The sequence below is a fragment of the Narcine bancroftii genome, chromosome 2 (assembly GCF_036971445.1).
Source record: "Narcine bancroftii isolate sNarBan1 chromosome 2, sNarBan1.hap1, whole genome shotgun sequence".
NCBI lineage: Eukaryota > Metazoa > Chordata > Chondrichthyes > Torpediniformes > Narcinidae > Narcine > Narcine bancroftii.
The window spans coordinates 96,590,050-96,607,477 of NC_091470.1; the positions used below are offsets into that span (position 1 = coordinate 96,590,050).

At 47.6% G+C, this 17,428-nt stretch overlaps 1 protein-coding gene across 3 annotated transcripts in view; it reads left to right on the forward strand.

Moving 5' to 3' along the window:
• The window catches only part of LOC138753939 (tumor necrosis factor receptor superfamily member 10A-like), a 48,336-nt gene that overhangs the window by 8,838 nt on the left and 22,070 nt on the right, over positions 1 to 17,428 (forward strand). For 2 of the 3 annotated variants that reach the window (XM_069917542.1, XM_069917543.1), the window contains exons 2-6: positions 12,629 to 12,824; positions 15,833 to 15,964; positions 16,385 to 16,496; positions 17,036 to 17,130; positions 17,217 to 17,318. In XM_069917542.1, coding sequence (XP_069773643.1) covers positions 12,629 to 12,824; positions 15,833 to 15,964; positions 16,385 to 16,496; positions 17,036 to 17,130; positions 17,217 to 17,318 — 637 coding nt within the window. Of the gene's footprint in view, positions 1 to 5,799; positions 5,900 to 12,628; positions 12,825 to 15,832; positions 15,965 to 16,384; positions 16,497 to 17,035; positions 17,131 to 17,216; positions 17,319 to 17,428 lie in introns of those variants that run through there. The other variant, XM_069917544.1, reaches the window with a different exon arrangement.

The window sequence follows — 17,428 nt, forward strand, 5'->3', positions numbered from 1 at the left end:
TATAATTTCTTCATTAATGGCTGATAATTTAATTTGTATAGATGGCCTAGATTATTATCTAGTTGAAAACCTAGATATCGGATTGCTTGTGTTTGCCATTTAAATGGTGATTCTTTCTTAAACTTTGTGAAATCCGCATTATTCATTGGCATCGCTTCACTTTTATTTGCATTGATCTTGAATCCCGATACTTCTCCATATTCCTTCAATTTCTTATGTAATTCTTTTATTGATAATTCTGGTTCTGTTAAGTATACTATGACGTCATCTGCAAATAGACTGATTTTATATTCCTTCTCTTTTATTTTTATCCCTCTTATTTTATTTTCTGTTCATATCAGTTCTGCCAAGGGTTCTATAGCTAATGCAAACAGTGGGGGAGATAGTGGACATCCCTGCCTAGTTGATCTGCTTAATTTAAATTGGTTTGATATATATCCATTTACTGTCACCTTCACCAATGGTCCCTTATATAATGCTTTAATCCATTATATTTCTCTGGTAGGTTGAACCTCTGTAGACTTTGAATAAATAATTCCATTCTACTCTGTGAAAGGCTTTCTCTGCATCTAAGGCAACCAGCACTGTTGGCATCTTGTTTCCTTATACTGCATGGATTAAGTTCATGAACTTACAGATATTGTCCGTTGTTCGACTTTTCTTAATAAATCCAGTTTGATGTAGTTTTACTATTTTTGGTACACAGTCGTCCAATCTGTTTGGTAATAGCTATTATCTTATAATTTGAGTTGAGTCGAGATATTGGTCTATATGATGCTGGTGTTACTGTAATTATTGCTGTTTTGCATGAATCTGGCATGTTTTGTGTTTCTTTAGTCTGGTTCATTACTTCCAGGAGAGGAGTAATTAATAAGTCTTTAAATGTTTTATAGAATTCTATTGGGAGTCCGTCCTCTCCCGGCGTTTTATTGTTATTTTGAAGTTTTAATTCAATTATTTACTGCAGTTAAGGTCGGGAATACACTGGAACACACATTTCATATTCAACTACAATATGTTGACCATCTCAAACACACATTCAACAATTGTCGTCACTTCAGTGGTAACCTTGCCCCTGATGCTGGCTGCAGATTTTTTTTTATTCGAGGGACCAATTTTGTTGTTTTTGTCGTTTCCTGTTGGTTTCTGTCAGCTTGGAGCAGATCACTAACAGCACTGAAGAGAAAAAAAAACATGTTATGAAAAGAAAAAGAACAAAGTGATTTTAGTTGGAAGTAAAGTCACATCACATCTTTCCACCAATGTAACGAGTTAATTTTTTCAAACCAACTTTTTAATAATTCCCTCAAATTTTCCTATGCCCACTAAAATATTCTTAAGCCCCATGGCCCCACATTTTTAAAATAATTTTTTAATTTAGTACTTCACCACAAACCATGTCAAGAACAATATATACAAATATTCATCATTAAAATATACACAGTGACATTTTCATTTTCCATCCCCTATTAAGTAAAGCAAGAAATAAAAGAAAGAAGAAAAAAAAATAAACAATAAAGCACACTGAAGAAAAGATGTCGTTGATGGAGTGAAGTCTGGCGCCTGTGATGTCTCAGGCCAAGTTAACAACCCTCTGGTGTTTTTTTTTATCACGTCCTGAGTGTTGTTACCTCCATACTGGACAGTGATGCAACCAGCCAGAATAATCTCCACAGTTCGACTGTAGAAATTTTCAAGATTCAGTGACACACCAAATGGTCATTTTGGTAAGCAAAAATGAATAAGAAGCCTGGCTGAGATTTTAAAGAGATCTGGGTGACTTTGTAGACCACAGCGAATGTGCAGGGGATGCAGGCAGGAGTGAAGGCTTTTGTTGCAAGAGGTTTTGGAGTAAGGAGAACGAGGACATCTCGGTGTAGCTGCACAACAAAACCATAGCTGGATTACTGCGTGCAGTTATGGTCTCCTTACTTTGGCGGGGATGCACTCTCTGCAGAAGGAAGGAACGCTGTGAAGGTTCACCAGCCTGACTCCTGGGTTGTCAGGTGTCATTGCGGGAGAAGACGTTGAAGTTTAGAAGACTGAGTTTTTGGGGGGTGGGGTCTCAGTGAAGCATGCAAAGTTTTGCAGGGCAAACCTGGCTTGGTTGCGGCAACAGCTGGGGCATCTAAAGCAGGGCTCACAACCTTGAGGTTCTTGAACAAAACATTAGAACCGAGGATGAGGAGAGGCTGGAAAGATGGTCAACCTGTGAAATTCTTGGCGAGGGCCAAGTTGCTGAATATCCTCCGGAAGAGATTTCTGTGCACAAAAAAGAAAATAGCAAGAGGTGATGTAGGCAGGTGGTCAGAGGGCAAAGGGCTCAAAGGACAAAACGCTCTTGTTTGTATCAATCCCCAAACCTCTTCCAAAGCAGGACAGATGGGAGATTGGGAAGGGATAGGAATGACCCCCCCCCCCCCCCACCCCACCCCAGGACCCTGCTCAAAGTTTATGGGCCTCCTTCCCTGTGAAGCCATCGAGTCTTGGTTTCTTCCATACTTCTCTTCTACAGATTACATAATTTTAAATATTTTAAGTGAGGATTAAAAGAAAACCAGGCTTTTATTTCAATGTGCTGTAGCCCCAGGGAGGATGGCTGCACCACAGCACAGAAACGGGGCATTCGCTCCTTCTAGTCTGCTGAACTATTATTTTGACCTTCACCCAAACCATATCCCTCTCGTCCATGTACCTGTTCAAAATTTTCTTGAATATCAAAATTGAACCTGCGCTCACCAATTCAACTGGCAGCTCGTTCCACACTCCTCTACTTTTTCTCTCTCTTAACCTCAGTGGAAAAGCCTGTTTGCATTTACTCTGTTACCCCTTCAAAATTTGTTGTTCTGAAACATTTTAATGCCTCCATCCTGACCCCTAAAACAGAAATTTTTGTTTTGAAAAGCTGCAGGTTTTTTTCTGGTGTGCAGCTTCCAAAGCAAATCAGTTGCTGGGAAATTTTCAATCCGAGTTTGTGACTTCCATTGGCACAGGAAAGTGATTTTAAACTATAGGTCTGAGTACAAATTGCTGGAGGTCTCTGGTAGTGACTTGCTTGAATTGTAAAGTTCATCTGGATGAAATGGCCTTGTTCATTCCTGGATGTAAGAACACAAACATATATAGACATAGCGCACATTTTCAAATGATTTATACGCAGTGCATATATAAAAATAAATATTGTTAAATAAATAGTAGAGCTGGGATAGCTAACTTTAATGTTTAATTTCGGCCCACAAGTACATACCAGGGTTGTAGGTTAATTGGGCGACACTGACTCGTGGGCTGAAATGGCCTGTTACTGTGCAGTACGTGTAAATTTAAAGGTTGGCCACGCCTGCTAAAGTCTCGGATGGTCAGTGTGAGCAGTTCCTTTGGTCGTTCAGCATTCTCACTGCCCATGGAAGAAGCTGTTCCTCAGCCTGGTGGTGCCGGCTCTGAAACTCTCCGACAGGAGCAGCTGAAAGATGCCGAGTGCGGGGTGGAAGGGGTCCCTTTAATGATTTTGCTCGGCCTCTTTACCCAACGATCCCAGTAGATCATGCCGATGGGGAGGGAGTCTCCAGCGATCCTCTCTGTTGCTCTTACGGTCCTGTGGCTTGACTGCTGACCCAATGCTCTGCAGCAACCGTACCACACGGTGATGCAACAGGCCAGGATGCTTTCAACAGAGCACCTGTAGAAGGTTGACATGATGGTGGCTGGTAGTGTTCCCCTCTGTCCTCGCAGAAAGTGCAGTTGCTGTGGCTCTTTCCTGACAAGTGAGGAGATGTTGAGTGTCTCTGAGGAACTTGGTGTTCTCTACACTCTCCACAGCGTTACTAGAGATGAGATGCAGGTTACCCCTGGCTCCTCTAGCTTGAGGAACTGATTGGCCTTGTGCTTTGTTGTTGATGGCCAATTATGGGAGAGGTCCTTGTGACAAGGTTGGGGCGATGCCAGTGGAAGTCTCTTACCTCCCCACTGAAAGAAGGGGAATGTGCCGTTAGCATCACTTGCATGTGGGCAACTCCTCCCTGTAGCTCAGAATGACCGAGGGTTGGTGCACCACACAATGTCCCAGTGGCAAACTGGGATCTTCCCCTGCCTCATCTTGGACTTCCTTGTGACGAGGGTTGCAGATCCGAAACATTTTCCCTTTCCCTTCCCACAGAGATTTCCTGCTTTTGAACCTCCCATTCAAAGCAGAAAATGGGCACTCAGCAGCAAATATCCTCTGCGAGTCCAAGGGTAAGCGAAGAAGGATGAGAGAGCGACCAGATTCTGAGAGGCATAGATAGGGTGGGCAGCCAGCACCTGTTTCCCAGGCCAGGAGTAGCAAATGCCAGGGGACGTCTGAACAAAGTGAAGGGGAGACATCAGGGGTAAGTTTTTTTTTACAGAGAGTTGTAGGGGTCTGGAATATGTTGTCAGGGATGATGGTGGAGGCTTAAACAAAGGACCATTTAAGGGACTCTTGCCTTTATTTTAACAACAGAACTTGTGTGATTTCTCCATTTTGAAGTGTCTCCCCTAGAATTGCCGTTCACACTGGAGCGACCAAAACTCCAAATATCCATATCCCCTACGAGTTTAGCCAGAATACCTGGTGCGGTATTGTAGAGCTCGTCGAAAGAACCAAAGACTTGTTGATCCAAACCAAGGCTTTTATTAGCAAAAGACAGGAGCTCTTCACAGGTGGCCAACCAGTCTGGAATGATCCGACCTGGCTAGGGACACAACCCTTTAAGGCCCAGACAGTAGGCGTGGCTAAGCTCTCAGCCAATCGCTGTAAGCACAGTCATTACACTCTAGATACTGTAACTATATACATTGGTGATAGGTCTGTACTATCACATTCACCCCTTCTTGGAGAACTGACCCTGGGGTGGAAGGGCTGAAGAGGGAGAAGGGAAGGAAAAAAAAAACGAGGGAGAGAATGAATGGAAGGGGTAGGTTAAGGACTGTAGCTGTCAGGGGGTCTGACCATCTGGCGTGACCGCCGTGGTCCCGGGATTGGGGTCACTGGAGTGGTGTCGCCAGCAGGCTCGTCGGGTGCGATCGCTCCTTCGCTCAATTGCCCAGCCGTGTTGTCGGCAGGGTGGCCCGGGTCGTTGGGGTCTACAATTTTATTAGCAAAAGACAGGAGCTCTTCGCAGGTGGCCGACCAGTCCGGAATGATCCGACCTGGCTAGGGACACAACCCTTTAAGGCCCAGACAGTAGGTGTGGCTAAGCTCTCAGCCAATCGCTGTAAGCACAGTCATTACACTCTAGATACTGTAACTATATACATTGGTGATAGGCCTGTACTATCACAGGTATTTAAGGAGGCTGGACGTCCTATTCATTCACCTGTTGTTCATGGATCGCCAGCAGCTCAATGTAGTCCGCAGGCTACCCGCAAAAATAACTAGAGGTCGAGGAGGTTAAATGTCGAAACAGGGACGAGACCTTGTTCCCTTTCCAATCTCTACCCAGACTGAGTTCTGGGGAATTGGGAATCATTTCCTGGATCGCAGCAGCTGTGTGAAAACATTAGGCAAGCACATGGAGGAAAGGAAAACGGAGGGTTATGAGGTAAGGAAGAGTTTAGTTTTTTGGGGTCAACACAACATTGAGGGCTGAAGGTGCTGTACTTTTCTACGAACAACTATTGGACACTTAATATGGTGAAAAGTCGCAGATGATTAGCTCACCTGGAAGTTTATTATCTGTCCATCTTGGCTATTGCTTGTCTTTTTAAATTCGATCACATTTACCATTATAGTTTTTTTTTTAAACGAAGACCTGTTTGGCCACAGCAAGAAAGAACGTTGGTGTGTATACGTTGAACAGTGTGTACGACAATAAACTCACCATCATCCTTCATTTCTGGGGTTTGCCTGGTTGACCCACTGCCTCACTGTTTCAGCCGCCAGGTAAAAATCTGCTCTCTGGTGCTTTCTGTGTGGAATTTGCCTGATCTTCCTATGACCGGTTCCCTTTCCCACTCCAAAGATGTGCATAACTCCCAGTGGGTGGCTGAGGGGTGGAATCTGCGATGTGGGAAGAATAGAACAGTGTTTAAAGTTTGACTGGGACTCATTGGGCCTTAATCCTGGCTTCACAACTTTATACCGCTAATACATTCACAGTTTCTATCCTGGCTTTTAGCATGTTTTGGACATTGCTCCTGAAAAGAAAATCATTATCAGATTCTCCCCCCCTCAATCTGTCACCCTTGATCTCCTTTCTTCACCAATTATTGTTCCTGCCACCCATCCACATTGCACAGAACTCGGGAGGCTTTGGTGCATTGCCAGGGAGCCAGTTCGCGAAGCTTCCAGGGATTTCTGTTAATCGCACTGCTAACTCACCATCTATATGAAGGACTTGTGCCTCGGACTCTTGTTTTTTGATGTGTGCTCTGAGGTGGACTGAGTTAGCACGACTTTAGTCAACGTGAGACTTCCCCTCTCCCGTTGTAACGTTTTCTACAGTGGTCCAGGCTGTTTGTATTTCGTAAATATGCCAGACTGTCTTCCGAAAATCACTGGAAGGAGAATGCACAAAGGCAATGGTGGGTGGGGGGGTGCTGGCTTCCCCGGCTTTCAGTTTGTGACTTGAGTTTTGTGTGAATGGGGTAAATTGTAAGTTAATGTAGTACTTGTAACTTTGGATTAAGAATAATAAAGGGGCAGTGTTGATTTACCACCAAAAAGGCAAAAAATGGGAGCAGTTCGGGGGGGGGGGGGGAGGGGGCAGTACTGAAGGAGGGGCAGTACTGGGGAGGGCCGCATTACAGGACAGGAAGTACTGAGGGGTGCAGTATATTTGGGAGCTTTTGTTATTTGAATAAGTTCAAAACTGAGGATGATTGTGACAGCTTGATGGGAGGGTTGAGAAGCCTCGTGGTGTGCTTGCCTTCACTGTAAAATGTGTTTTGTTCTTCTCAATGGTCCATGGCACATTTAATTGGAACATCACAGGATATAAGGCCCATTAGCCCATCGAGCCTGCACCACCATTTTAATCATGAGCTGATTCTCTTCCCGTCACCCTTGATCCCTGACTAATCAAATACCTGTCATTCTCTGCCTTAAACACACCCTAGTGACCTCACTTCCACAGGCATCTGTGGCAACAGGTTCCAGACTCACCACCTTTTGACTGAAATTTTTTTCCTCTCTTTTAAATTGACGCCCTTTTATCCTGAAGTTGTACCCTTTGGGCCTAGACTCTCCGACGATGGGAAACAACCTTGCTACATCTGCTCTGTCCAGGCCTTGCAGCATTCAGAGGTTCCCCCTCATCCTCCTGTATTCCATTGAGTACAGTCCTAGAGCCGACAAACATTCCTCATGTGCTAACCCCATATTTAATCCTTGAATATTTTACCCTGACAGAAGCCCCCACTTGATCAAATGGGTCATGATCTGGGTACCTTTTGCAGGCTCTTCTGACCCAGGAATAATGGTCTCTATGCCAATTTCATGACCTCGTCCCTCCTCTCTCTTCCTCCAGCCCTACAACTCTCCAAGTCTCCACCCTATATTTCCAGCCTCTCGCACCTTTGACCTTAATCTGTACTAATGATATCCATGCTTTCAGTAGGCCCTGAGCTCTGGGATTCCCTCCTGAAATCTCAAAGATGCTCGTTAAAACCTATTCTGAGGCCTAGCTTCTCGCTGTCTACGGTAGAGGCCCAAAAATACGGCTGCCAGAAACCCAGACCACCCTAGAATTGGGACTTTTTGAAAGCTCTCAAACTTTTATCATTTAGTGGGCTTTTGCGTGCGTGTATAAGCACCACAGGACCCATGGGTCCTCTACCGGCACCACCTACGGCTCCTAGAACGCTTCCACCAGCGTTGTCTCCGCTCCATCCTCAACATCCATTGGAGCGCTCACACCCCTAACGTCGAGGTACTCGAGATGGCAGAGGTCGACAGCATCGAGTCCACGCTGCTGAAGATCCAGCTGCGCTGGATGGGTCACGTCTCCAGAATGGAGGACCATCGCCTTCCCAAGATCGTATTATATGGCGAGCTCTCCACTGGCCACCGTGACAGAGGTGCACCAAAGAAAAGGTACAAGGACTGCCTAAAGAAATCTCTTGGTGCCTGCCACATTGACCACCGCCAGTGGGCTGATAACGCCTCAAACCGTGCATCTTGGCGCCTCACAGTTTGGCGGGCAGCAACCTCCTTTGAAGAAGACCGCAGAGCCCACCTCACTGACAAAAGGCAAAGGAGGAAAAACCCAACACCCAACCCCAACCAACCAATTTTCCCTTGCAACCGCTGCAATCGTGTCTGCCTGTCCCGCATCGGACTGGTCAGCCACAAACGAGCCTGCAGCTGACGTGGACTTTTTACCCCCTCCATAAATCTTCGTCCGCGAAGCCAAGCCAAAGAAAAAGATAAGCACCACAGTCCGGGCAGTATGGACCGACCTAGGAGGGGAGGCAGGCCCCTCCAGCCCGGGTAAGAAACCTGCATAGGAGAAGGCCACTCCGATATAAAACCTACGACCCAAGGACCTCGCTGCCACGTCCCAGCTTGCTTGGCCACGGCACACGAACCATGGGTGTAAAGGGTGGGGCCAGTACTGCGCGCACTGCACTCCACCTAAAAGCTCCTTTGCGCAGGCCCGAGGACAGGTCCACGTCCTCCCCCTCCACGTCCTCCCCCTCCACGTCCTCCCCCTCCACGTCCTCCCCCTCCACGTCCTCCCCCTCCACGTCCTCCCCCTCCACGTCCTCCCCCTCCACGTCCTCCCCCTCCACGTCCTCCCCCTCTATGTCCTCCCCCTCTATGTCCTCCCCCTCTATGTCCTCCCCCTCCACGTCCTCCCCCTCCACGTCCTCCCCCTCCACGTCCTCCCCCTCCACGTCCTCCCCCTCAAAAGATGCTCACAAACTCAAGCTAGCATGCTGGAACATCAGAACCATGCTAGACAAGGCTGACAGCCACCGACCTGAACGTCGGTCTGCCCTCATTGCACATGAACTCCTCAGACTTGACATCGACATAGCCGCTCTCAGTGAAGTCCGCCTGGCAGATGTAGGCAGCCTCCAAGAACGCGGCGCGGGCTACACACTCTACTGGTCTGGCAAGCCTTCGGATGAACGACGCCTATCTGGTGTAGGCTTCATGGTCAAGAGCTTCATTGCCTCCAAACTCGAAAACCTTCCGACAGGCCTCTCGGACCGAATCATGTCCATGCGACTCCCACTTCAAAACAAGCGTCACATCACCCTCATCAGTGTCTATGCTCCAACCCTCCAGGCGGAACCAGCAGAAAAGAACAAGTTCTACACCGACCTGCGCAACCTCATCCAACGTACCCCTATAGCCGACAAGGTTGTCATCCTGGGCGACTTCAACGCTCGTGTCGGCAAAGACTCAGAAACCTGGCCAGGAATCCTGGGCAAGCATGGCGTCGGCAAGTGCAACGACAATGGGCGCCTCCTGTTGGTGCTCTGCGCAGAACAGCGACTTGTCATTACAAACACCCTTTTTCAGCAGAGGGACAGCCTTAAGACCACCTGGATGCATCCCCGATCCAAACACTGGCACCTCCTGGACTACATCCTGGTGCGAGAAAGTGACAAACAAGATGTGCTCCACACCAGGGTCATGCCTAGCGCGGAATGCCACACTGACCACCGGCTGGTTCGCTGCAAGCTCAACCTTCACTTCAAGCCAAAGCCCAGGAACAATAAAGCCCCCAGAAAGAGGTTCAATGTTGGAAACCTGCAGTCAGACGAAGCGAGAGGAAACTTCCAGGCAAACCTCAAAGCAAAGCTCGACGTTGCAACCCGCCTCACGGACCCGTCCCCTGAAACCCTCTGGGATCAGTTGAAGACTACCATACTGCAATCCACTGAAGAGGTACTGGGCTTCTCCTCCAGGAAAAACAAGGACTGGTTTGACGAAAACAGCCAGGAAATCCAGGAGCTGCTGGCAAAGAAGCGAGCTGCCCACCAGGCTCACCTTACAAAGCCGTCCTGTCCAGAGAAGAAACAAGCCTTCCGTCGCGCATGCAGCCATCTTCAGCGCAAACTCCGGGAGATCCAAAATGAGTGGTGGACTAGCCTCGCCAAACGAACACAGCTCAGCGCGGACATTGGCGACTTCAGGGGTTTCTACGAGGCTCTAAAGGCTGTGTACGGCCCCTCACCCCAAGTCCAAAGCCCGCTGCGCAGCTCAGACGGCAAAGTCCTCCTCAGCGACAAGATCTCCATCCTCAACCGATGGTCAGAACACTTCCAATCTCTTTTCAGTGCCAACCGCTCAGTCCAAGATTCCGCCCTGCTCCAGCTCCCTCAACAGCCCCTAAGGCTAGAGCTGGATGAGGTTCCCACCCTGGATGAGACATATAAGGCAATCGAACAACTGAAAAGTGGCAAAGCAGCAGGTATGGATGGAATCCCCCCAGAAGTCTGGAAGGCTGGCGGCAAAACTCTGCATGCCAAACTGCATGAGTTTTTCAAGCTTTGTTGGGACCAAGGTAAACTGCCTCAGGATCTTCGTGATGCCACCATCATCACCCTGTACAAAAACAAAGGCGAGAAATCAGACTGCTCAAACTACAGGGGAATCACGTTGCTCTCCATTGCAGGCAAAATCTTCGCTAGGATTCTACTAAATAGAATAATACCTAGTGTCGCCGAGAATGTTCTCCCAGAATCACAGTGCGGCTTTCGCGCAAACAGAGGAACCACTGACATGGTCTTTGCCCTCAGACAGCTCCAAGAAAAGTGCAGAGAACAAAACAAAGGACTCTACATCACCTTTGTTGACCTCACCAAAGCCTTCGACACCGTGAGCAGGAAAGGGCTTTGGCAAATACTAGAGCGCATCGGATGTCCCCCAAAGTTCCTCAACATGATTATCCAACTGCACGAAAACCAACAAGGTCGGGTCAGATACAGCAATGAGCTCTCTGAACCCTTCTCCATTAACAATGGCGTGAAGCAAGGCTGTGTTCTCGCACCAACCCTCTTTTCAATCTTCTTCAGCATGATGCTGAACCAAGCCATGAAAGACCCCAACAATGAAGACGCTGTTTACATCCGGTACCGCACGGATGGCAGTCTCTTCAATCTGAGGCGCCTGCAAGCTCACACCAAGACACAAGAGAAACTTGTCCGTGAACTACTCTTTGCAGACGATGCCGCTTTAGTTGCCCATTCAGAGCCAGCTTTTCAGCGCTTGACGTCCTGCTTTGCGGAAACTGCCAAAATGTTTGGCCTTGAAGTCAGCCTGAAGAAAACTGAGGTCCTCCATCAGCCAGCTCCCCACCATGACTACCAGCCCCCCCACATCTCCATCGGGCACACAAAACTCAAAACGGTCAACCAGTTTACCTATCTCGGCTGCACCATTTCATCAGATGCAAGGATCGACAATGAGATAGACAACAGACTCGCCAAGGCAAATAGCGCCTTTGGAAGACTACACAAAAGAGTCTGGAAAAACAACCAACTGAAAAACCTCACAAAGATAAGCGTATACAGAGCCGTTGTCATACCCACACTCCTGTTCGGCTCCGAATCATGGGTCCTCTACCGGCACCACCTACGGCTCCTAGAACGCTTCCACCAGCGTTGTCTCCGCTCCATCCTCAACATCCATTGGAGCGCTTACACCCCTAACGTCGAAGTACTCGAGATGGCAGAGGTCGACAGCATCGAGTCCACGCTGCTGAAGATCCAGCTGCGCTGGATGGGTCACGTCTCCTGAATGGAGGACCATCGCCTTCCCAAGATCGTGTTATATGGCGAGCTCTCCACTGGCCACCGTGACAGAGGTGCACCAAAGAAAAGGTACAAGGACTGCCTAAAGAAATCTTTTGGTGCCTGCCACATTGACCACCGCCAGTGGGCTGATAACGCCTCAAACCGTGCATCTTAGCGCCTCACAGTTTGGCGGGCAGCAACCTCCTTTGAAGAAGACCGCAGAGCCCACCTCACTGACAAAAGGCAAAGGAGGAAAAACCCAACACCCAACCCCAACCAACCAATTTTCCCTTGCAACCGCTGCAATCGTGTCTGCCTGTCCCGCATCGGACTTGTCAGCCACAAACGAGCCTGCAGCTGACGTGGACTTTTTACCCCCTCCATAAATCTTCGTCCGCGAAGCCAAGCCAAAGATAAGCGCCACAGATGCCCAGTGACAAGAAGAGGCCATGCTTTTTGTCAAGGGCCGACTTTTATTTTTCTTCACGACTGCTCGTTTTGATAAATCAAGCTGATGAATAAATTTGCCAGCTCACCTCTATCCCTCCTCAAATTTGAATTTTAAAAGTACTGGCTGAAAATCCGGACCGACCTCCAATCCCCGAGCTGTCCAGATTTTCGGACTTCGACTGTTCTATGCAGGTTAAATGTCAACGAGCACTCAACAGCACAAAGACAGCTTCTTCCCTGCTGCCCCTAGATTCCTGAATGGCCAATGAGCCAGACTCTGCCTCAATTTTTGGGCATTATTTTTATTTGTAAGGTGGTTTGTATAAATGTTTATTTACACTGTGATGCTGTTATAAAACAACGAATTTCGTCCCTTGTTTCTGATTCTGAGTAACGTTCCTGTGAAGCTCTTTCAATGATGAAACTTAATATGTCCAGTCCCATTTTTCTCAACCATTTTTGTTCTGTTCAGTTTCTTGTTTTAGTGCTGTTTGCGTTCAGAGTCAAGGCTACGCTTGGAAATGCAGTTAATAGCACAGCAATGAAGAGAGACGGAAAGGCGGAGGTTCACGTGAGCCTTGTGCTCCGGTCCAGCCGAGAAGTTATTTGTTCAACGGATGACTATTACAGAGATGGGAGTCAACGGTGCTGTAGAAAATGTCCTGCAGGTGGGTTGAGATTTTATAGCTGTTGTAACGATTAGTATCTCAGAGGCAAACTGTCAGCACTATTGATCCAGTGGCCTAACCTGACCATTGCTAGGATTCAAGATTCATTTTAGTGTCATGTAATAAAAACTGCCATGTTAGACAAAATTGCCTTTTGCCTGCTTGCAGAAATTTGTCTGGTACCTCTTAACAAATCAGAGAGAAACAAAAGGGATTCCCCACGCCCCCCCACCCCCCCCCCCCCCGAGTCACTGAGTGTCTGTGGATTCGCCTCCTGCGGCTTCCGCAGCCCCTCAGTCCAAACCATTGGCAACTGGAGCTCCAGATCTGAGCCTCTGATACGATTAGGAACCCTTCAGCACCCTCTCGCACCCTTGACTTCTTTCAAGCTTGATTTTGATGCTGATGGCATTGAATGAGGTGGTAAAATAAACCAGAACAGGGTTCATGGCACCATCGTGGGATGTTTAAATTGGTGTTGGTCAGCACCGTCATTGTAATCTGAAGCAGCCTGTTTCCGTGTTCGAAAGCATCCCATTGATCAACCCATGTTCTGTTCTGCATCAGTGGCTCCAGAAGGAGCTGGTTCTAGACTTGCAGAGTTTTAACAGAGAATATTGCAGAACAGTACAGGCCCTTCGGCCCACAATGTTGAGCTGACCTATATAAACCTACTCAACAATCTAAACATTCCCTACCTCACACTCTCAAATCTTTTAAACGTCCCTATTGCACCAGTTTCCTCCTCCACCACTGGCAATGCGTTCCAGGCACCCCCAACTCTCTTTGCTTTAAATAAAAATAAAACTTATCCCTGTTACGAGCCCAAAGGACCCCAAAAACCCAGCAGCAGTAGACATTCACCAAGACAAGTAGTTTTTAAAACAAAAGTTATTTTTGATCAACTTTAAACATGAAAATAGAATCAAACTTTAACTTAACTAACCCAGATTAACCCCCTTCTAATTCTAAGCACAGGTTTATGTAATGTGTGTGTAAATTTAAGAAAAGTTCTTTGGTTCACAGTTCAATCTCACTTCTCCTTCTTCCAAGTTCTCTGGATGCAGGCAATTCTTATACTGTGCACAGAATTTAAAATGTATAAAGTTCACCAGGCTTTGGTGCTCGAAAGGTAAATGTTTACCGCTCAGGAAGGTTCTCTTTGCAGAGAGAGATTTGTTGTTCCAGGATTTCCACAATGTCACCTCAATGTCGCTGATGAAACTTGACCCATCGGGGTTTTTGAAATGGTAACCTCTTCCTTTCAGGTTAAGACAGAGTTCCTTTCTATTCCTCTTATTCCAAGAGAAACATCGGACAGATAGCACTTCTAGCCATCCACTGCTCTGGGACTTTCTGTTTCCCACCAGCTCTTCCTGGCTTGTTCTGTTCAGCTGCGTTCAGTGTCACACACACACTCGCTGAGAGAGCTTGTCTCCTCTCTCCCCCGCCCCCAAGAAAACCCATGTAACTCTCTCACTAGCAAAACCTCCAGCAAACAACAGGAGTTCTTTTTTCCTCTCAAGCTGTTGTCTTAGATAGACAAAATCTAAGAGTGGCCTTTCTGTGAGCACATTGCAGAAAGGTCAGACGCCTTGTAGTTATCCAACCATCCAGCCTGGCTCCAGTTCCAAACAATGGTCTCTTTTCATTTCATGACATCATTTCAATTAGCAGCTACTTGTGAAATGTGCATCACATTCTCCAGAGATCCTGCAGTGTTATTTAAATATGAATTCTTCAGTATTTCAAATAAGATCTGTTTTAAAATGTGTGTATATATGTAACCTACTCTAAATCTTACCAAATTCTCCCCAAATATTTATCCATTACTTCCCTGACGTCTCCCCTAAACTTTCCTCTCCTCACCTTGCACACTTCCTCTGGCGTTTGTTCCTCCTGCCCCAGGAATGCTGGTGTTGGCTTAACACCCTGTCTATGCCTCTCATAATCTTATAGACCCCTTGTCCTCCCTCACTCCAAGGAGAAAAGCCCTGGCTGGATCTTTTTAAACCTTGCCTCATTTTCCAATTCAGATAACCTCCTGGTAAATCTCTCCACCCTCTCCACTGCTTCCACATCCTTCCTGTAATGAAGTGACCAGAACTGAACACCCTACTCCAAGTGTGGTCTCACCCGAGATTTGTAGAGCTGCAACATGACCCCGGGGCTCTTGAACTCAATCCCCCGACTAACGAAGGTCAGCACCCCATAAGCCTCCTTACTACCACTGCCATTAAGCATTATATATATATATTTAAAATTTAGACACACAGCCCACAAGCCTGTGGTGCCCAATTACAACCATGTGACCGACAACTCCCAGTACATTTTTGAATGGTGAGAGGAACCCCACGCTAGCACGGGGAGGGCGCACAAACTCCTTAAGGACAACGCCAGCGACTGGAGCTCTGGCTGACTGCCATTCTCATGTACTCCATCCTCATGTTTGGCCTTCCAAAATGCATCTCTTCCCTTGACCCAGATTGAACTCCATCTGCCACTTCTCTGCCCGACTCCGCCTGAGCCCTTCTACTGCCTCCATGGTATCTAAGCAACTTGGAGGAACACCAGCTTGTCTTCTGTCTGGGCATCTAACCGGATGACATTAACCATTGACTTCTGTGGTTTCCATTAAAGCTCGCCCCTCCTCCCCCATCTTCATCCCCCTGTCTTGTTTCCTCCAGCTCTCTCTCTCTCTATTTTTCTGTTTTTGTTCCTTTTTCCCTCTCACAGAATCAATTCTCACCTCTCCTCGTATCCTATTAACACTTGTTGGTCTGGACTTCCCCCACCCCGGCCAATCTTCAGTCTATATCCTGACACCTTCCTGTTCTTTGCTTATTCCTTGAAGAAGGGCTCAGGCCCAAAACGTCGGTAATATATCCTCACCTCCTGTGGACGCAGCTTCCTCTGGCATCTCTGTGTGTTTTTACTACAATTACAGCGCCTGCAGACTATCGTGTTTCACCTGGTGTGTAGGTTGTTAGCTTGCTGTGTGATTACAGGAACACATGTTGCTGAACACTGCTTGAGAAATAATGGAAGAGCAAAGTGTAAAGTCTGTGTGAAAGGAGAGGAGTACACCAGCTGGGATAACGGTCTGGAGGAGTGTTTGACCTGTACGACTTGTCGGGAAGGTAGGCAAGGTTCGACGCTCAGGCTATATTGCGTCCCCGGAATCCCCTGCATGCTATCAGGCAAGGCTGCTCGTCCGATATCGGCAGTATCTCCGAGAGCTACATTTCGACTCTAGGTTAAAGCTGAGGCCCAGAGAGGTTTCTGGTGCAGTATGGGAGGTTCACACCGGGGTGGGGGGGGGGGGTTGGTCCCACTGGGGGAAAGGCGGTACTGGGGGGGTGGGGGCATGTCACACTGCGTGGGGGGTGTGGAGGATATTCCCTGTCTCTGATCATCTAACTTCCATCCCGGTGATACTGAGCTGTTTTCCATTGGGCCATGACAAGGGCCCAGCCGCTGTCCATCCTCACGAACAGGTCGGACTCTGACTAATGGCCTGCCTGGCATTAGTGGTAATAGCTCTCTGTGTGTCTTCACAGATCAGCAACAGGTGTCTCCATGTACTGTCATAAATAACACAAAGTGCCAGTGTCGTCCAGGGACCTTCTGCACCCCTGGAGAGATCTGTGAGGTGTGTCACAAATGTAAAAGGTGAGCAACGTTAAATGCCAAGCCTTGAATGGATGGGGTTTATCGATCAGCTCAAGTAATTGTTGGTGGGCATGTACTGTGACCCTACTCTGTAGTTACGCTTGGGGTTTAGTGACCCATGGGTGTGGGTTCCCACCATCACCGGCTCATCCCGATCTTGCTAACTGTGTGATCCAAACTGTGTATTGGTAGGACTTGCCCTTTTAGTTTTCCCATCCTCTTAAACACAAGCTACAGCATGGGTTAGATACTGGGGCTTTGGAAAGCTTTGCACTGCATGAACAATATGGGGACCCCATCTGCAAACGTGCCGGAGAATCTCAGTGGGACACACAACATCCCCAGGAAGTAAAGGGGTAATAATCACTTCGGGCCTGAGCGCTTTGTCAGGAAATTCCTGACTCGGGTCCCAACGTTGGTCAACCTTCCTGTGGACACTGTGTGACCTGCTGAGTTTCTCCAGCACATCTGGGTATTGCACTCGACCCCAGCAACTGCATATCTTCTTGCTTGACTCTTGGGGCCATCTAATTTTTCAGCTGTCCAGAGGGCCAGGTTGTGAAGAACTGTACACCGGCATCAAACACTGTGTGTGGCAAGACCGAAGCCGAGGTCAATTCCACTCCATTGAAAGGCGAGTACTTTCTCAATGTGTGCTTGCAAGGAACTGCGCTGCTGTAACAATGTCAGTGTTAATAATTGACTCTCTTGTTCTTTCAGAATTGCTTTTGAAGGCTGTGATCCCGCTTTTCTTAATTTCCCTTTTTATCATCGGTCTTTGGTCTTTCTTCAGAAAGAAACCATGTGAAGTCTTGCAGAGACGTGAGTTTCTCAATCTATAAGCTCCCTTTCTACTCTACCCTCTGAACTTGCAGTGCCTCTTCTCTGACACTGAGATCACCAATCAACTGTGCAGAGAATAGGTGGGGGGA